Source organism: Anolis carolinensis, chromosome 4 (genome assembly GCF_035594765.1).
Source record: "Anolis carolinensis isolate JA03-04 chromosome 4, rAnoCar3.1.pri, whole genome shotgun sequence".
Lineage (NCBI taxonomy): Eukaryota > Metazoa > Chordata > Lepidosauria > Squamata > Dactyloidae > Anolis > Anolis carolinensis.
Window position 1 is genome coordinate 170,776,603 of NC_085844.1, and position 21,510 is coordinate 170,798,112.

At 40.7% G+C, this 21,510-nt stretch overlaps 1 protein-coding gene across 3 annotated transcripts in view; it reads right to left on the bottom strand.

Moving 5' to 3' along the window:
• The window catches only part of patj (PATJ crumbs cell polarity complex component), a 222,948-nt gene that overhangs the window by 20,426 nt on the left and 181,012 nt on the right, over positions 1-21,510 (bottom strand). For 2 of the 3 annotated variants that reach the window (XM_008109348.3, XM_062979565.1), the window contains 7 exons: positions 19,870-19,953; positions 18,365-18,558; positions 16,458-16,605; positions 9,343-9,429; positions 5,634-5,751; positions 1,396-1,436; positions 885-1,007 (listed from right to left, as the gene is read on the bottom strand). In XM_008109348.3, coding sequence (XP_008107555.2) covers positions 885-1,007; positions 1,396-1,436; positions 5,634-5,751; positions 9,343-9,429; positions 16,458-16,605; positions 18,365-18,558; positions 19,870-19,953 — 795 coding nt within the window. Of the gene's footprint in view, positions 1-884; positions 1,008-1,395; positions 1,437-5,633; positions 5,752-9,342; positions 9,430-16,457; positions 16,606-18,360; positions 18,559-19,869; positions 19,954-21,510 lie in introns of those variants that run through there. The other variant, XM_008109353.3, reaches the window with a different exon arrangement.

The following is a 21,510-nucleotide window of genomic DNA, read 5'->3' on the forward strand; positions in this document are numbered from 1 at the left end:
GGAATTACACATAAAATGTTGGTTATAGCTAGCAGCAAGTTGTAAACCTTTAATGATTTAAAGAGTTTGGAAATAAGCAATCTGAAAGTTTATCCCCATGTTCATGTCAATCTGTCCACTATTTAATGCCAGATGGAATGATTTTCTACTCTGCAGTGGTCTACAAGAGTGTAGCAGTGGCTCATATATGGAAATTCTTGATGTACTAATTACTTATAGGGAAATAGGAAACTGTCTTACAGTAACTTGGACCATTGGTTCAATTTTGTCAACCCTGACTAACAATAACTTAGGGGTCATCTTTCTTAAGACGAGAAGTATACAAAATTCCAGTTTCATGGTAGTGGATGATGAAAGGACATTCATCAACATATGGCTTTGATTTTAGACATAATAGGACATGAATACACAGCTTCCGTTGACTGCCATTAATACAGTCAATCACAACATTAATATATTGTTATTAATCACAAATGGAAAAAGAAATCCCTTTCAGAGCTGGAAATGTATACAGAAGCATCTATCAAAACATCTACAATACTATACAATCTTTCAAACAACAGTAGTCTCTTGTCTCTCGAGGTGAGCAGAAACAGTAGGAGGAAAAAGAAACCTTCTGTGAAAGCAAGGTGTGCAGGACTTCTGCAAAAGTGCAAAAAATGCAAATATTTTTTTTCCTGAAATAACACTTTTCTTGTAATCTCTAGGTCTTCCAGAATGATTCAAGAATTGTGCTGGAAGATCTACAAATGCCTAGAGAAGTGAACTCTCTAGGGATCTCTAGGTTCTCTAGAATGACTCAAATCCACAAAAGTTAAACCTGTAAATGTGGAGTGCTGACTGTATATATGAAGAAAACATTCCCTCTTTCCCCTTTCACTTACTTTGAGTTTGTGTGTACGTGCTGCTACTCCACTGGCTTGAATCATGGCAATGAAGATTGGAATGTCTCCCAAAGGACTTCCCTTGCCACCAGCTATGCTGATACCAAGAGCATCATTTGGACCCTTAATAGAGAGATCATTGTCAAAACCACTTATTTTGCCACTGTTCAAAACATATAGTATGAAAGGTAAACTTTATAATGAGTCAGGGGTGTGGAATATTTTGTCTACTGCAACTCCCACTGAAGTGTGGCAACTGAGGTGGAGAGCCAAATGTTTCCTAGCCATGAACAAGTCATTTGAGAATGATCATTAACTAAAACAGAAGTCTTCTAGAGGTAAAAATTATACAGGCCCTGAGATTTTTTTTTTTTTTGCTGTCTTTGGACCCAATAAAGAAAAATTTGCAGACAGTAAGTGTTCACATACTTTTACACCTTGAAATAAATGTAACACCTTTTCCTTGTAATAAGAGATCAATAGTTTGATAACATGAGAAGAAGTCACTGACCCTTGTTATCACCACCGTCCTTGGGTTCATGTCTACTCCAACTAAAAAACAAACAAACAATTAGTTTATATAATTAATCTATAACAACATGAACAAACTATGGTCTCTACTAGCTCATAAAGTAATATAAAACCCTAACAATTTATCCTATGAAATCTATATTCTTTTCTTGGCTTCTTTATTATCTTCTCTAGCAGGAGTGGATAAAGTTGTTAGACTCCATCTACCATTAGCCCTAGTCAGGATATTTATTTTATTTATTTATTTACAATATTTATATCCCGCCCTTCTCACCCGAAGGGACTCAGGGCGGCGTACACAATTGGCAACAATTCGATGCCTACACACATTTAAAACATAGCAATGAATAAAATCCAATTACAACACTTAAAAGAATATAAAAATATAAAACATATAGTTAAAGTCCATTCATCCAGTATCCTCGTACTGTGGCCATAAGTCAGTCCAGGTCGTCTTTATCATTTAATCATCGAAAGCCTGGGCACATAGTCATGTTTTCAGGGCTTTTCTAAAATTCAGAAGGGTTGGGGCTTGCCATATATCTCTGGGGAAGGTGTTCCACAGCCGGGGAGCCACCACCGAAAAGGCCCTGTCACTTGTTCCCGCCAGTCGTGCTTGTGAGGTAGGCAGGACTGAGAGCAGGGCCTCACCAGATGACCTTAGGGATCTTCCTGGCTCATAGGAGGAGATACGTTTGGACAAGTAAATTGGGCCAGAACCGTTTAGGGCTTTATAGGTCAAAACCAGCACTTTGAATTGGGCTTGCTAGCATATCGGCAGCCAGTGGAGCTGGCTTAGTAGGGGGGTGGTACGCTCCCTATAAGCTGCCCCAGTTATTAATCTGGCTGCCACTCGTTGTACTAGTTGAAGCTTCCGGGCCGTCTTCAAAGGCAACCCCACGTAAAGAGCATTGCAGTAGTCCAAACGGGATGTAACCAGAGCGTGGACCACCGTGGCCAAGTCAGACTCTTCAAGGAACGGGCGCAGCTGGCACACATGTCTGAGTTGTGTGAAGGCTCCCCTGGCCACCGCTGAAACCTGGGGTTCCAGGCTCAGCGATGAGTCCAGGAGAACCCCCAAACTGCAAACGTGTGTCTTCAGGGGGAGTGCGACCCCGTCCAACACAGGCTGTAACCCTATTCCCTGCTCGGCCCTACGACAAGACCTCCATCTTGTCTGGATTCAGTTTCAATTTGTTCACCCTCATCCAGTCTGACACAGCAGCCAGACACCAGTTCAAGACCTGAACAGCCTTGTTAGTGACATGTGGAAAGGAGTGACAGAGTTGGACATCATCTGCGTACAGATGACAGCCGACCCCGAAACTCCGAATGATCTCTCCCAACGGCTTCATGTATATATTGAAAACATGCGGGACAGTACTGAACCCTGCGGGACCCCACAAATCAATAGTTGTGGGGGCGAGCAGGTGTCCCCCAATGACACCATCTGGGAACGACCCTCCAGGAATGAGTGGAGCCACTGCAAAACAGTACTGCCGAGCCCCATTCCGGGAAGGCGCCCCAGAAGGGTATCGTGGTCAACGGTATCGAAGGCTGCTGTCAGGACCCAGGCTGCAGAGCACCAATAACCATACGCAGAGGCCAGAATCTATCTAATATCTTTATTAAAGAATTATATAAAGTCAATAAAAACAAGTGTAGAATATAGTCCAGAAGTAGACCTTTCAGGAAAGGTCAAATATAGTCCAGAAAAACAATGTCCAATATATGATATTAAAGTCCAAAGTTATAATCCACTTCACTGAAACACACACTATTTGGCAAGCAATAGTGTGGGGAACTGTCCATAGTCTTTGAGGCTCAAGGTAAATCTGAAGGAAGGGTAACAAGGCTGGAATCCGAGAAGCAGGGTCCGTGGTTTAAAACGCAAGGCAAGGCAAGACTTGAGACTTGGCAAGGTCCAACTTGAAACAAGGCAATCGTGGAACAAGAACTGAGTCCATAGAAATCCGTGGAACAAGGCAGGGCTGGGAACTTGATTCAGGAGCTGGGAACTGGGGTACGAAGTCTACACACGATCTCACTCCACGAGCTGACGAATTGACTCTGCAAGGATTCCTTTGTGGCCAAACACCTATATAGGATCTTGTTTTCCCGCCAAAGCACACTTTCTCTGGGGAACAAGAATCGAAACCTATACTGTGTCCAGATGCAGGACTCCTTAAACTTTCCCAAGGGAAACAGACTTAATCATCTAATTGTCTGGCAGCAATCCTGGCGCTCCGGCGAGTCGCCTCGTGAGCGCCTCTTTGTTGATTATAATAATCTCGGCGAGAAAATGGGGGAGATTTCTGCTCAAGGCTTGTTTGGCTGACTTCTGGAGGGCAAATATCCTGCAGGTGCAAGGGCTCCGTTTCTGGCTGAAACGGTGGGAAATCCAAGTTTTCCTCTTCATCTGCCACAACAGTACTAGGAATGGGACTACATGGCCCATGAGTCATCACAGCTGCTGAGAGGTCCAGCAGAACCAGCAGGGACACACTCCCCCTGTCTAGTTCCCGACGTAGATAGGCAATAGTAAGCCACGCTGATAGTTATATAACCTATCAAAATCTGCACTTTGCTGTTTTGAGGCCTTGGGTCTCAATATAGCAATTGCTTTACTGTGACCATACTTTACTCCTTGAACTATGTATTGCTAAAGTGGAAAGCAATATTCAAATCAGTTTGTTGTTACTGTCATGTGCCTTCAAATCATTTCTGAATTATGACAATCCTAAGGCATATTTATTATGAGCTTTTCTTGACAATACAGAATGTTTCAAACAGGTGGAACCAATTTGAAATGGCTACATCTATGCAACCATGAGCCTCCCATAAATGAAAGTCTTACCACTTAAAAGTGCGAGGCATAGAGTTTCTAATGATTACTGATAGATGCCTTTCTCAGAGCACAGTCTCCAGCCTCAGTCATTTACAAGATGGCAACATAAGACCTAATGGGATATTCTCCATGTGTGGGGGTTATTTTTAGATTTGCTTCTAGCTCAAAAAGTAAAACTTAACTTTACAAATCATTAAACTGTTTTATAATTTTTAAGGAATTATAACATGTTGCCATAATGAAATATACTGCTTTGAAATGGGTTCATCACTTTGAAACACCCTATATTTTTTCAGCGGGAGATTTGATTTGCCTTTCTCTGAGAGAATGAAATTGGCCCAAAGTCACCCAGTGGGTTTTGATTGAGCAAAGATTTGAATCCTGGTACTGAGAGTACTAGCCCAGTGCTCAAACCACTACAACAGGCCAGTTATTTCAGTTAATTTACCAAATTAATAAAACATAGAATTATTATGATACACCTTGATCCAGAACTCCTGATATAATTTCATTTGATACATTTTTGCTTCATTAGATTAAACATAGCATAAATACCATGATACTTCACTACTTCTACAATGAAATAAATTATTATTAGAATCCACTGCTAATAAATGGGGAAAATCTATATTAGTTGAACATTTAAAGCTTTTACTTTTTTTTCATTAGAAGAAAAGGAACAGACCAACACACTAATATATAATTTGTATCCTGAACATTAGTGGGTTATAAACAACCTTGGCAAGTGGATTTGACATGGATATGGACCATTTCAAATAGAGTAAGATTAGTATTTAGGCAACACTAATTACAATACTATCAATACTACTATTACTACTACTACTACTACTAATAATAATAATAATAACAATGATAATAATTTACTTTGAAAGCTAATAGATTGAATATGAAAATCTGTTAACTCACTCCATATTCCATTACCAGCTAAGAAGCATCCTTAACTGAAGCTATAAATTGCTGGTGCCATCAAAGCACATAATCTCAAGCTATAGCAATATAGTTTCGACAACACATATAGCAATATATGTCTTGGGATCATATGCTCTTTTGGGCCTTCAGATATTCCTTCCTTGCTACAGGAAATTTTATGAGGTTAAGAAAAACACACAGAAATAGGTTCTCAAATGTTAACCATGACAAGAACAGAACCATTAAATCATTGGAAGTTACAGAAATGCTGTCTTACAAAATTCCCACTGATTCTGCAGGTTTTCTACAGGTCTCCCCCACTCCTTCCAACTATCAAGTATTATCTCCTTTTGTCAATTGTGAGATCTAAGTGCCAATACATTTTGAAATGAAACTTGCACTAAAATTCTCAGTTACTGGCTGCACATTCTGTCCCATACCTGAGCTTTTGTGAAAAGCATCAGTGGATGATCTCTTAGTGCTGACAAAATTCTGTAGAGTGGAGATAACTGGAGCAAGTGTAGGATGAAAGTGACTGTGAACGTTGTGTTGGTTTATCTGAAAATCAAAAGCACTATCAGTAAGACTCCAGGGGATAAATAATGACCTGTATTTTGCACCAAAGTTCTTGAAAGAAGCCACATATACAGTACATTACAGTATCACAAAGGAAATGCTTTAAAGATTTCTTATAGATTATACATCTATGGTATCTATAAATCAAAATCAAGACATGAAAGACTTCTTTGTGACATCATTAGATATACTTCCAGAAGCAGTAGCAAAATTGTACAATTATGAACTCTCCCAGATAGCTATAGCTATAAACATTTAAATAGAAAACAAAATAATTATATGGAGGCATCTGTCTCTCTTTGACAATATCTGCATTTAAAATAGCTTCAAAACATGCATGGACACAAAGTACAAATCTGTTTTGCCTAAATATATGAGAATTAATTTAACCAAATTCCTCCTCGCTCTTCTAAACTACAGGTAAAGCTTTGGTAGACTAGAAATTTTGTGTATGACAGACAATACCTGTATTCCCTTTAAAGCAGTGGTTCTCAACCTAGGGTCCCCAGATGAGTTGGCCTTCAACTCCCAGAAATCCTAACAGCTGGTAAATTGGCTGGGATTTCTGGGAGTTGTAAGCCAAAACACCTGGGGACCCATAGGTTGAGAATCACTGCTTTAAAGTGTTCCAACAAATCTTGATCCTAGCTATCAAGCCTTGGTTGACGAAAGACCGTGTCTAGCAAATAAAACCTGCTCTAGGTAAAACTGATTTTTCAGACCACAGAGTGCCAATGAAATGACTCCTGAATGTGGATTAGTGTGTCATAGGGTATATGGAGAATTCATTAACAATAGCTCTGAATTCCCCAGAACTCAAGGGGCCAGCAGGGGGAAGGCAAAGAAATAACAGACATGTTGACCAAACAACTGAGCAGTGCAAAAGTTCAGGGAAATCGATATATTGCACATGCTTGGAAATTGGAGGCCTACAACAAAAGGGCATGAAGATGACAATGACACCAGAAGGAAGCAAGAACTATTGAGAATTCAGTTTCTGATATATCATTGTACTTTATTCACCAACTTTTATGGGAACATCAAAGCATAATGTCCTATATTTGGGAGCATAGCTTGGAAAAGTCCCCACTGTAATGAAGTATGAGTTTTGTATTCATGTTTGTTGGGTTTAACTATGTGCTTGTGGTTTGGTTGGGTAGGTGTGAGATGGCAGCAACCATTTAGTGACTCTCCTCTGAGGCAGTTGCCATGGAGATGTGGGCGGAGCCATCTGCCGAGGGGAGGAGAAGTGAAGAGGTTTTTAAAAGTGAAGCCTCAGTCTGTGCTCTGATGAGGCACAGGGAAGATTGATTCCAGGTTGATGGGATCAAGGAGACTCAATTGTTCATTTTGAGTCGGTTTTAAATAAGTTTGGTGACTTATTTAATGTAGTCTGTGTCCTGGAAAGGTACAGAGAATCTCTGATAGTATATCACAGGGGTGACTGTGGTTTGAAGTCACTGGATAGTCCAAGTTTCAGACTTTGGGAACCAATCCCAGCTGGACTTACAGAGATCCATTGAAGTAACAGTTTAAAAGGAGCAGAGGAAGAGGTTTTAACTACTTTAAGTAAAAGAAGTGATACTTTAGAGAGTTTGATGCATCACATTCTAGTATTGTAACTGTTAATAAGAATACCTCTAAGTGAAACATCTTTTGTAACCACCAAGCTTGTGCCTGAATAAACTTGATATTGTTCTTTTTACATCAAAGCCTCTGTCGTCTATAGACTCCATCAGCAGAATTGCGCTACCATTTTAACACCGAATAAAGTAAAAGGCTTCCTCTGAGCTATTGGGTGGTTGAGCACTTTTATAATCTAAAGGTGTGTCTCCACACAGTGGTGGCTGCATTTCCACTAATCGGTGGAAGTTATCTTTTATTATTTGGGACATCTATTTGTTATTAATTGGGTCTTCTAAGCTACCCTCCTTTATACTCACCCCTACTACTATTACTACTTCTACTACTTCCGGAATCTTCTAACCAGGTTAGGCAACTCTAGAGTAACGATCCCATCTTCCCACCAAAAAAAATAAATCCAAGAAGTGCTTTTAACCTATGCTCGTTGTTTTATTGTTGTGTTCAATTTTACAGTGTAAAATCCATTAAGGAGAGAAAGATGGAATATATGTGCCTTCTGTTACCATAACATACTGTTTAATCTATTAACACCCTAAATCTCCTGTGATATTCTAGCTCAGACTAAATTAATCCCTTATCTTATTGTTGCTGCATGATTATACGTAACATTGACACACAGTGACTTGTTTTAGGTCTTTCTCATGTACATTAGTAGCCACCACAATGGTTACAAAGCTGAAAGGCAAGATAAACACATTATGGACCTTATCACAACACTTATAATCCATCTCTGATTCTTTGTCTACTGGTTCCTATGGGTTTAATTACATGAAGAAAGGCCCATTTCATTGGTAACTTGTAGGCACCTGAAGGCAAAGAATCTGCTGCGAGCACTTTTTGAAAAAAAGGAAACATTTGACTTCAATTGTCTCTAATTTCTTTGTGCATATTAGGTTTTTTGTCTGTGATGGGCAGACCTGTCTGTGCCAGTTACATGTCTTCTGGAGTGTGTTTTGGGAACTTTTTTTTATCCCGCTTTTCCAAAATGACTACCATTATAATACCGGTGGCAGTCAGAAAAAGACTATGAGTAAAACGAAAAATGTTTTCCACTTTGTCTTGTTTCCTTTTAAAATCTTTTTAAAATTGTAACTACTCTGCTTCTTAAGAATAAAAAAAAGGTTGTTGGGACAAAAGAATGGCACTATCACAAGGACATAGGAGAACATTCATGGATTGGAAAGAGTTATTTCTCAACTGTGTGATAAATCTGATGCGCATTATTTTATTAGAAACAAAACAAAAGTATGAGATGTGCTGAATGCATCCTGCACTCGTCCAGCATTCTTAAATGATGGGTTGTCTGTTTTAAAATGTGTTTCTGAGGTGTGTGTGATTAGGTCTTATTATTTCACGATGTGAAATCATGAACTTTGTTACAAATATAAGGATATGGGAAGTTGCACATAAATTCTAAAAGTATATATTTCTATGTAGGATTTCAAATAAAATTCTATCCCTCAATATAGAAATAATTAACAATAGTCCTTTTGGTCACCAATAATATTGGATCAATATTCAGGCCCAGATTATCAATAATTTAATTGGTACAAATGCTCCAGGCCTATAATAGATGAGGAGCAGGGGAAGTGTCATTTGCCTCTTATTCACCATTTATCACTTTTTAAATTTCCCAGTGTTGCTTTTGTCACCATCATATTGAAACATGAATATGCAGGGATAAAAAAAGATAACAAATTTGTGTTGATGTCTACTGCATGATTTAATTTCTATGACACCACTCCTAGAGTAGCTCGCACATATGACAAAAGGGGGTCCATATTTGGGAATATTCCAGGGGCCCTGCCACATTAATCAGGATTTGTCAACAACAGTGACTGTTTGAATCATGGCTATAGCTGGATTCTAAACCCCAGTGAATGCCATAGTCACCAAAAACATTTTTTTTCTGATACAAGTGCCACTAACCTGGCTATTTTGAGATGTTTTTCGTGATGATGGCCAAGATCCAACTCTCAGTCGTCCAATTTCCAGCTGCACAAGTCCTTGAGCACACTTCACATATAAAAAAAATACAAAGTATGTTGTATATTTAACTTGATAGAAAAGTTTTCATTTTTTCAGACACACATTGGACATTAAAAAACCACAGTTACAACACTGAATAGAGTACAACCATTTTATAGTGCATTCATTATTTTAAAATAAATCTATTGGGCAAGATTAAGTTAACACTTATTCCATGTTTTTTTCTCTCCCAAGCAATCACTGACAATACTGCAATTAACCTGACACAGAGAATTTAAAGCAGGAAAACCAAACTCTTTCCTAGAAGAACGAAAGGGCACTTTCAGTTTCAGGAAAAGCAACTGCCACAGTCATCAACAGATTGTACCATTCCAAAACTCAGGTGGGAGAAGTGCATGATGGAATTTTCCTTCATGTCAAACAGTCCCTGCCTGTAGAAGAACTAGAGCATCATGAAAATCTATTTTAGTACTTCAGAAAAAAAAATCCTAGATTGTATTTCTAAGAGCACATTTTTTTATGCTAAGCCACTAAAAATTAGAATCATAGAATCATAGAATCATAGAATAGTAGAGTTGGAAGAGACCTCATGGGCTATCAGTCCAACCCCCTACTAAGAAGCAGGAAATCGCATTCAACGCACCCCCGACAGATGGCCATCCAGCCTCTGCTTAAAAGCCAAGGAAGGAGCCTCCACCACAGCCTGGGGGAGAGAGTTCCACTGTCGAACAGCTCTCACAGTGAGGAAGTTCTTCCTGATGTTCAGGTGGAATCTCCTTTCCTGTAGTTTGAAGCCATTGTTCCGTGTCCTAGTCTGCAGGGCAGCAGAAAACAAGCTTGCTCCCTCCTCCCTATGACTTCACGTATTTGTACATGGCTATCATGTCTCCTCTCAGCCTTCTCTTCTGCAGGCTAAACATGCCCAGCTCTTTAAGCCGCTCCTCATAGGGCTTGTTCTCCAGACCCTTAATCATTTTAGTCGCCCTCCTCTGGACGCTTTCCAGCTTGTCAACATCTCCCTTCAACTGTGGTGCCCAAAATTGGACACAGTATTCCAGGTGTGGTCTGACCAAGGCTGAATAGAGGGGGAGCATAACTTCCCTGGATCTAGACGCTATTCCCCTATTGATGCAGGCCAGAATCCCATTGGCTTTTTTAGCAGCCACATCACATTGTTGGCTCATGTTTAACTTGTCCACAAGGACTCCAAGGTCTTTTTCGCACACACTGCTGTCAAGCCAGGCGTCCCCCATTCTGTATCTTTGATTTCCATTTTTTTCTGCCGAAGTGAAGTATCTTGCATTTGTCCCTGTTGAACTTCATTTTGTTAGTTTTGGCCCATCTCTCTAGTCTGTCAAGATCGTTTTGAATTCTGCTCCTGTCTTCTGGAGTGTTAGCTATCCCTCCCAGTTTTGTGTCGTCTGCAAACTTGATGATTGTGCCTTCTAACCCTTCGTCTAAGTCGTTAATAAAGATGTTGAACAGAACCGGGCCCAGGACGGAGCCCTGCGGCACTCCACTTGTCACTTCTTTCCATGATGAAGACGACGCATTGGTGAGCACCCTTTGGGTTCGTTCGGTTAGCCAATTACAGATCCACCTAACCGTAGTTTTGTCTAGCCCACATTTTACTAGTTTCCTTGCCAGATGGTCGTGGGGGACTTTGTCGAAGGCCTTACTGAAATCCAGGTAGGCTACATCCACAGCATTCCCTGTATCGACCCAACTCGTAACTCTATCGAAAAAAGAGATCAGATTAGTCTGGCATGACTTGTTTTTGGTAAATCCGTGTTGACTATTAGCCATGACCGCATTTGTTTCTAAGTGTTCGCAGACCACTTCCTTAATGATCTTTTCCAGAATTTTGCCTGGTATTGATGTGAGGCTGACCGGACGGTAATTGTTTGGGTCGTTCTTTTTTCCCTTCTTGAAGATAGGGACCACATTCGCCCTCCTCCAATCTGCTGGGACTTCTCCCGTTCTCCAAGAACTCTCGAAGATAATTGCCAGTGGTTCTGAAATAACTTCCGCTAGTTCCTTCAGTACTCTTGGATGTAGCTGATCTGGCCCTGGGGACTTGAATTCGTTTAGAGCGGCCAGGTGTTCCTGGACAACTTGTTTCCCTATTTGGGGTTGGATTTCCCCCAATCCTTCGTCCATTCCATGTTGCTGAGGTTGAAGATGGCTTTCTTTTTGTGAGAAGACCGAGGCAAAGAAGGCATTAAGCAGTTCTGCCTTTTCCCTATCCCCTGTCACCATCACCCCATCTTCTCCTTGCAGTGGCCCTATCGCCTCCTTTTTCTTCCTTTTTCTACCAACGTAAGCAAAAAAGCCTTTTTTGTTGTTTTTTATGTCCCTGGCAAGCCTGAGCTCATTTTGCGCTTTAGCCTTGCGAACCTTTTCCCTACAGGTGTTGGCTATACGTTTGAATTCTTCTTTGGTGATTTCTCCCCTTTTCCACTTCTTGTGCATGTCACTTTTGAGCTTTAGCTCAGTTAGAAGTTCTTTGGACATCCATTCTGGCTTCTTTGCACTTGTCTTATTTTTCTTCTTTGTTGGCACTGTTTGCATTTGCGCCTTGAGTATTTCACTTTTGAAAAACTCCCATCCATCCTTAACTCCCTTGTTTTTTAATATCGGCGTCCATGGAATGCCGCTCAGTAATTCCTTCATTTTTTGGAAGTCAGCTCTCTTAAAAGTCCAGAATGCGTGTTTGACTTGTCTTAGTTTCAGCATTCCTTTGAATTGCAAACTGCAGGAGCACATGGTCACTTGCCCCTAAGGATCCAACCACTTCAACTGTATTGATCAGGTCTTCCACATTTGTTAAAATTAGATCAAGAGTTGCTGATCCCCTTGTTGCCTCTTCTACCTTCTGGACCATAAAATTATCTGCAAGGCAAGTGAGGAATTTGTTGGACTTTGTACTCTTGGCTGAGTTTGTTTTCCAGCAGATATCGGGATAATTGAAATCGCCCATGACTACTATATCTCTTCTTTGTGCCTGTTTGGTCAGCTGTTGACAGAAGGCTTCATCAAGTCCTTCATCCTGACTCGGAGGTCTGTAGTAGACACCCACGACAAGATCTTTTTGAGTCCCGGTTCCCTTGATTCTTATCCAGATGCTTTCAAGCTGGTTTCCCGGATTACAGTCTTGCATTTCTTCTGCAACGTAACTGTTTTTGACATATAAAGCTACTCCCCCTCCTCTCCCCTTTGTTCTATTTCTGTGAAAGAGGTTATAGCCCTCAATGGTTAAATTCCAGTGATGGGAGTCATCCCACCAGGTTTCAGTGATGCCTATGACATCGTATGTGTGGTGCTGTGCTAGGAGTTGGAGTTCGTCTTGCTTATTTCCCATGCTCTGAGCATTAGTGTAAAGACATGTAAGCCCCTGTGGCCTCCCCTCGAACTGTTTATTTGGGATTATTGTGCTCTCTGTACTTGGTCCTTGCTGTGTTTGTGCAGCCCTCCGTTTAGCCTTTTGGTGGTTCCCTGTGGTCGTGGGTAATATAGTGTTCGCCAGGCTGTTGTTCCCCTCCCCCAGTGGATCTAGTTTAAAGTGCGCCTGATGAGGTTTGTGAGTCTGTGTGCAAAAAGATGTTTTCCTACTTCTGTGAGATGCACCCCATCGCTTGCCAGTAGTCCATCCTCTTGGAAGAGTAGACCATGGTCAAGGAAGCCAAAATGCTCCTCTTGACACCATTTTCTGAGCCAGTTATTGACCTGTACTATTTTTCCGGCCCTTGTAGAGCCGTGTCCTACAACGGGGAGGAGGGATGAAAATTAAATGATACAAGTACAGTATAGTATTTAATAATACTGAGTCATCAAATCGCTTTGAATTGTAATATGTTCATTAATGTTGGAGGCAATCAGATGAAAAAATGGCTTCAGACTTTGATACTTGGACAGCTTTCAGGGCAGAAATCTGATTATGTCAAATGTATAAATAACCGCACATCTGTGACTCTTCCATATCTTTTGTTACTTTATTAAGTACTAGCTTGGGTGCCCAGGTTATTTGAAAAAGGCATTGTTTGTTTGGGGCATTAGGTAAAATCATTTAGTTTATTAATAAAAAAGCCATTCTGTGATTTTGTTTGTTATGAGTGTTCCCATTAGAAAATGCATAATGATGTGGATGAACTACAATTCGCAGAATCATGGGTCTATCCTCCCCAAACCCTGCCGGTATGCACAGCTGGCCATGTTGGGTCTGTGCGCCAAGTTTGGTCCAGATCCGTTGTCAGCTGGGTTCAGTGGTCTCTGGATAAGGGTGAACTACAACTCCCATATGCCAAGGAAAATCACCCCCAAACCAGCCTGTATGCACAGTTGGCCATGTTGGATCTGTGTGCCGAGTTTGGTCCAGATCCCTCAGCTGGGTTCAGGTCTCTCTGGATAAAGGCGAACTACAACTCCCCAAATCCTGCCTGTATGCACAGTTGGCCATGTTGGGTCTGCTTCTCTCTCTAGCCCAGGCTGTGGCGCAGGCTGGAAAGCAAGCCAGCTGCAACAAATCAACAAATCACTCTGACCAAGAGGTCATGAGTTCGAGGCCAGCCTGGTGCCTGCGTCTTGTCTCTGTCTCTGTTCTATGTCATGGCATTGAATGTTTGCCTTTATGTGTGCAATGTGATCCGCCCCGAGTCTCCTTCGGGGTGAGAAGGGCGGAATATAAATGCTGTAAATAAATAAATAAATAAATAGTATGTTCAGTTGCTGTGTGCCAGGGGTCCCCAAACTTTTTTAACAGGGGGCCAGTTCACGGTCCCTCAGACCATTGGAGGGCCGGATTATAGTTTTTTTTTTAAAAAAAGCTATGAACAAATTCCTATGCGTACTGCACATATCTTATTTTGAAGTAAAAACAAAAACAAAAAAGGAACAAATACAGTCTCAATGTTAATAATAATAATAATAATAATAATCATCATCATCATCAAAATAATAAAGAGGGTTGGAAGAGACCCCTTGGGACATCTACTCCCTCCCCCTTTTGCTTTTGTGCATCACATCATAATCAAAGCACCCCTGACAGATAGCCACCCAATAACAACAACAACAACAACAACACCATAATAAACATGGTTGGAAGAGACCCCTTGGGCCATAGAGTCCAACCCCTTTCTCCCTTTGTGAACCAAAACATAAAGCACCCCTGACCAACAACAACAACAATAATAATACACTAAAAATCAGGGTTGGAAGAAATTGCTAGCCTTCAAGAAAAATGAATCCACGACAGGGCTGCAAAGGAGGAAGTCTGTGTGGCAAGATAAAACGGGAGCCCTCTACCTTTTACCACAGGCATGCCTCTATTGTTGTTTCGCCTCCTCCATTGCAGGAAGGCGCATACCAGGTGAGGGAGGAGGAGGAAAAGGAGTGTGCGAGGTGAGCGAGGAGGCAGGAAAGGCACGCATCTTTCCCTCCTCTCTCGTTCTGTGCAGGCCTTCCTCAGCGGTAGCGAGGAGGAAAGGAGGAAAGGCCCACGCCTTTTCCTCGCCCCGTGAGGCCCTTCCTCGACAGCGGGAAAGTTGCGTGCCTGACGAGGAAATGGCGTGCGCCTTTCTCACTTCTCTCACCTCACGCGCACCTTTCCCACTGCCTTCCTCGACGGCGGCAGCGGGAAAGCTGCCCGCGAGGTGAGGGAGGAAAGTCACATGCCTTTTCCTCGCCTCGTGCAGCTCTTCCTCGGCGGCAGCAGCGGGAAAGGTGAGTGCAGGGCGAGGAAAAGCCATGCACTTTTCCTCCCTCACCCTGCGCTCACCTTTCCCGCTGCCTCCCTCAGCCGCGGCAGCGGGAAAGCGCCCCACGCAGCGGGGGAGGAATGCCTTTTCCTCCCCCCGTGCAGCCCTTCCTCGATGGTGGGAAAGCTGCCCCTGGGGTGAGGGAGGAAAGCCGCACACCTTTTCCTCGCCCCGTGCGGCCCTTCCTCAGCAGCGGCAGTGGGAAAAGTGCCTGTGGGGCGATGGAGATAAGAAAGGCATGTGCCTTTTCCTCCTCCACACTACATGCACCTTTCTTGGCGGAGGAGGAAGGAGCCACCACCGCGGGGGCCGGATAAATGGCTCCGATGGGCCGGATGTGGCCCGCGGGCCGTACTTTGGGGACCCCTGCTGTGTGCCATAGAAAAGAATAGGAAAGCATTAAGGGAGAGGCAGTGAGCAGGATCATGCAAATTCTACACCAATGGGGAGAGAAAGGAACACTGGGATGTGGCTCGCTGTAACCTGCAATGTCCTTGGAGAGAGGGATTTGGTGGCTCTTCAGGACTATGAGGTAAAGAAATTTGTGGAGGTGGGAGGCTGTGTAAATAGACACTTCTGCCACATACACACATACAGATTTTCACTTTTATTAAGTGTAGATTTCAAGATGGATATACATTTGCCCTCCACGTTTTCAGATTTACTTTTACATTTTTAATCTGCATATTTGATTAATATGGTCTCTCCATGACTCTCTAGGCCCCCCAGTCATCTGGCAGAAGTTGATTGGAAGGGCCTAGAAATTCCTAGAGAAAATACCATAAAGTTGTCCCATGTAAGTTGGCCATAGGGTCACACTAGAGGACCCAGCAATTGTTATTCATGTTTTTCCCCCTTTTGTGGGGTTTCTCTGCCCTAACGTTATATCCAAAATAAAGGCCTAAATTTTATGTTTCCTGATGCAATTGTCTTGCGAATAGTCTACTTAGTCATTCATATACATTTATTTCTATCTTCTATTTCTTTCAAAGTATGCATTAACTCATTTTCAATATTCCAAAAAAAAAATCACTATCAGAAAGGCTCTGTTTCTCATATGCAGCACCTTATTGATCTTGTAAGTAGTTACCACAGTAAGACCTCTGAAAATAATCATGGAATTATGGACTTGGAGGTGGCCTCATGGACCATCAAGTCCAATCCCCTGCTTAGTGCATGATCCTGGTATTAAGGAAATATCATGTAAATAAAATCCAAATGCGACAATGGCCTATGCTTAGTGTGCTTAGACTTCATTATGCTTATAAACATTTAATACCCAAGAATATAAAATGCACTCACTTTAAGAATGGTGGCAACCATCTCTTGAGAAGCATGTCTTACATTCTCTCCGTTAACAGATAAGATCTGGTCCCCTTGAATTAGTCTCCCATCAAGGTCAGCAGCTCCTCCTTTGACAATATCAGAGATAAATACTCCATTTCCATTCCTACGAAAGAAAGATGCACATGTATTATTGCACAAACATGACCACACGCTGGTCTTAAAGTGATTGTGCTGATTTATTTCAGCTAGATGGCCAAGTTATTCATCATCATCACCACCACCATCATGTTGCCATCGCTGCCATCCTTCCGGCACCAACAGGCTGTTCCCTAAAGTCTTTGTGGCCTAATTGATTTTACACAAACCTTCACAGGTTTTAAATAATATTGAACTATTTTGCCAGTTTGAAATTTTAATTTAAATGAGTTTTAACCTTTTACGATTGTTTAATATATCTTTAAATGTTTAGCATTCCTTTTAAACTGTTTAAATTAGTCAGGTTGCTATCATTATATGCAACCCTGAAACTATGAAACAGAAGGCAGGACATAAATATTAGAATAAATAAATATCAGTACAGTAAGATCCCCATATCTGTGGGGATACATTCCTGGCTGGACTGCATTTATTTGAAAGAGAAGATATGATGGAACATCATGAAATTATCTGATGTCTGGTTCTAAGATAGAATCATGCTGGAGGACCTAGAGAGAAATATCCTTTCTAGTAATATGCTAGGTCCTCCAGAGTGAATATGGCAATATCTGAGAAGCATACCATAGAATCATTTAAAGACCCAAACAGACAATTTCCCCCAGATGCTGGTAAGTGCAGACAAAGGATCTTACTGTACACAAAATATATTTATAACACCGTACTACAGCACTTTTCAGCTGCTTGGTTTGTTCTTTTAAAAATGAAATAGAAAATAAATTTGGTATCTAATGCTACAGTTTCTATCTAGAAATAAGCATCTCCCTTTGTAAATTTTATTTTCATTACACTGAATATTTCCACTACACTGAATAGGTATATGTTATGTGGTTTGAATAAAAACCAGAGGGAAGGGTAAGCAGATATCAAGTAATCAGAGAGAGTCTCCTCTTCTGATTTATACAAAGGCAATGGAACCAGTAATAAAGGAGAGAAAGGCTAGCATGATCTTCCTCCTTGTGCATTTCTTAAACAACTCAATAAAGCGAATCCCTTAGTAATACAGGTTAAATGTGCCTTATCCAAAATGCTTGTGACCAAACTACATTTTTCCCAAATTTGCCCCATTTGGTGAATATTTTGTCTTTGACTTTAGCCTATAAAGCCCTAAATAGTTCTGGCCCAGTGTACCTGTCCGAACATATCTCCCTCTATGACTCACTTCAGAGTTTAAGATCATCTGGGGAGGCCCTGATCTCGGTCCTGCCTGTTTCGCAAGCACAGCTGGAGGGGATGAGAGACAGGGCCTTCTCAGTGGTGGCCCCTCGACTATGGAACTCCCAATCTAGCAACATTAGATCAGCCCCCTCTCTTTTAGCCTTCAGAAGGAAAGTAAAAACTTGGCTCTGAGATCAGGCTTTCAGTGATTAGTACAGTGCAATAACACACTTGGAATTATGCATAACTGATGACGGAATGGCCTTGGATTATGATTTTTGGATTATGTGATTTTAATATTGAATGTAATGTTTTAAACGTTTAATATATATTAATTGTAATTTATCTGATTTTAAGCCTCTTGTTTGTATGTATTTTAAGGCATCTAATAGTTGCCATATGTAAGCCGCCTTGAGTCCCCTCTGGAGTTGAGAAAGACGGGGTAGAAATAAGGTGAATAAATAAATTCGAACACTATAGTTCAATCTGTAGAGCTTGCTTTTTATTTTAAAATTGATCTCAGCAGAGCAATGACTAACTGGGTTCCTTACCTTTTCCCAACAATGCTGAGTCCCAAGCCTCTGCCCATTTTCCTTTGCAGCTCGACATAAAAAATCTCCAAATTTTCTTCATCTTTATAATGAGCTTCATCTCTATAGACAACCAGTTGAACTTTTTGAGGAGTCTGTCTCAAGGCTGTGATTGCTTCTTCATGACTAGCATTCCTCAAGTCTATACCATTAACCTGGAATAAAACAGCATAATATAACTGCAGTGATGCTTGCTTACTTATTGGTAGTACTAGTTAGGCTAGTCAAATAACGTATCAAAATAAATCAATATTCTTATTCTTAAAAAGTGAGAGAAAGAAGAGAGCTTTCAGCTAAATAAATAATTACATAACATTTTAGTAGAGAATCCGAGTGCAGAAGCTCCGAACTTCTATTACATAAGATAGTTCAGCTAGGGGGTAAATTAAAGCATTTTTAATTAGTGGGTATAACTACTCATGATATCTATTTATAATTTCTGATGATTACCTTGAAATTGTACCATAGGTTTCCCAGCATTCAGCGATGTTTTGGTGTGAATTCAAAATGTATTAACAGTTTGAATAAGACTGTAATCCTACTCAAACATAAGTATCACTTGACACCATAAAAACTCACTCCACAGTAAATATATATAACAAAGACAGGAATCAAGCAGTCCTTCAGATGTAGTTGAACTGCAAGGCCCAGTTGCTATAGCCAAAACAGCCAATGGCAAAGAATGCTAGGAGCTACTGTACAACAACATCTAGCAGGCTGCATGATTCTCACGTCTACTAAAACAAATCCATAAGCTATCAAACATTTCTGGTTCCTTTCACCTTAATTTTAGATCAGCGTTCTTTGCATTTATACAATTCTGTAATTTGTATAGCAAAATAATATTTTTCCAGATTCCAATAGATGGCACACAAGCTTTAAATTTCTGTTAAAATTCATATTATAGTTAAAATAATAAAGGGTTTCAGATGGAGAACTAAGGCATTGATTGTTCAATGCCCATGGTCAAACAAAAACCCGTTTGGTTGAAATAACAAAACTGGAAGCATATGGTTAACTTCAATTCCTGATGAACGCAGACCAGAAATTCATAGTAACCCCCCAATTCAAATGCAAGAAAGCACCTTTTAATTAAAAGTGGATGATATCCCTCTAGGTTTTTAAAGTTTCCATTTTATAATCTAATTTAGCCATCTGAAGAACTTTGTCCTAGAGACAGATAATGTTAATACTTTTGTAAATAGTTACAGAACCAGGTATACTTAGCAGATGTAGTTCACTTGCTGCTCAGGTGGTTGACAACTCTGCATTGTAAGCTGAATGGATCCAGAGATCTCATAAAATGTACCAGGTTATGGTTTAAGATAAAGAAGATAACAGATCCCATTTTTAGGTGAACATACTAATAAAGCAATTAATTTAACTCTGTGTTTATCTTAACTTCAATGACACTAGTTCTATATTGAAGATAGAAAAATTCCAAGTTTGTTAAACTTGCAATTTACCTCAAGAATTTGATCACCAGCCCAAAGTCGACCATCTCGAGCAGCTGCACCTTCTTCATAAACTTCATGAATCACAATAGCATCCTAATGGGAGCACATCAGTAAGTCATTAATTGTTATAATTTAAAAACACTTCCAGTCCTGTAGTCCACTACAACTTCTTCTATAGATATCAACAATATTCTAGTCATTATCAGAAAAATATAAGTAGGTTAAAGGAGCACTAAATCCAGTGTCACTACCTAGAACCAAACCTGATTTTAACCAGGGAAAGAACAGCTTCAAACCAACATAAACTGTGATTAAATACAATTCTTATTACTATCAGTCTGGATATCATAGGGCTTGTCTACACCGGCCAAAAAAGTAGATTAATTGCAAAATTTAGATGTTGGCTACAAATATTTTACCACCATCTGAGAGTAGAAATTCCTGCAGCAGATAGAAAATGGATACATCTGAAGTCAACCTGCATCTTAATTTTGATTACAACTATATCCTATATACTCATTTTTGGTCCAGAAATCTGAATCAAAATTTGACCCCAAAAAACTGGGACAACTTGTCCACATGTCAAAGTAAGTAGTGTGCATTAACTCTTATCAAAAAAGGAACCATCTTCTTCTCTGAGTAGAGTTCTGAAAGACAAAGGCTTAGTCCATCCCAGGAGAAACTAAAGGAAGCACCGGCCCCTTTCACTCTCTTTGCCATAGTGCTGCTGCATTTGGACATTTTAAGTGACTGGGTGGGGAAATGATGGCAGTAGCCAAAGGTGGCTGCTCCCCTGAAATGGCATTGGTGCTTTCCACTGTCCACAGAATGACCCTTGAGTTATCCATGTATCCCATCAAAATCCATAACGCTGGCCCCAAAAATCTGCTCAAGTTAAACATGAGTATATACAGTAACTTCAATAATGCTGCTATGGCAAGTGCCTACAGTATTTTAAAACTTACATGAGGATGTGCAACCAGTGGTGGATTGGGACGAAAAGTAATGGCTGCTAGGAGACAAAGGGGACCCACCCACAACTATAAGGATACTATTTAATTTTATAATTGAAGTGCTTACTATCAGCTTTGACTGATACGCCAGGTGTGCTCCTTCCTAGATTTGAAGGATCTTAAGACCGTACTGCTCACACTGGTAACCTCAAGGTTGGATTTCTGCAATGCATTTTACATTGGACTACCTTTGTACCCAGTTCGAAAACTACAGTTGGTTCAAAATACAGCAGCCAGATTGGTTACGGGAACATCCAGGAGTAAACATATAACATCAATCCTAAAGTCACTCCACTGGCTGCCAATTAGTTTCTGGGAAAAGTATAAAGTGTTGTTTTTGATCTTTAAAGCCCTACATGGTTTGGGTCCAGCTTACCGACAGAATCACCTTCTTTTGTACAATCTCCCCTGAACATTGAGGTTCTCTGGGGGTTGGTTACTCCAGTCTGCCAAAACCTGACTGGTAACCACTACCCAGAGGACCTTTCCGTCGGCCGCCCCAAGATTTTGGAACAACTTATTGGAAGAGCCCCAACAGTTAAATAAGCTGTCGGAATTTAAAACTCATTTGAAGACCTTTCTCTTCTAGCAGGCATACCCAGACAGTTTTAATGATGAATTTTAAACTTGCATTGTA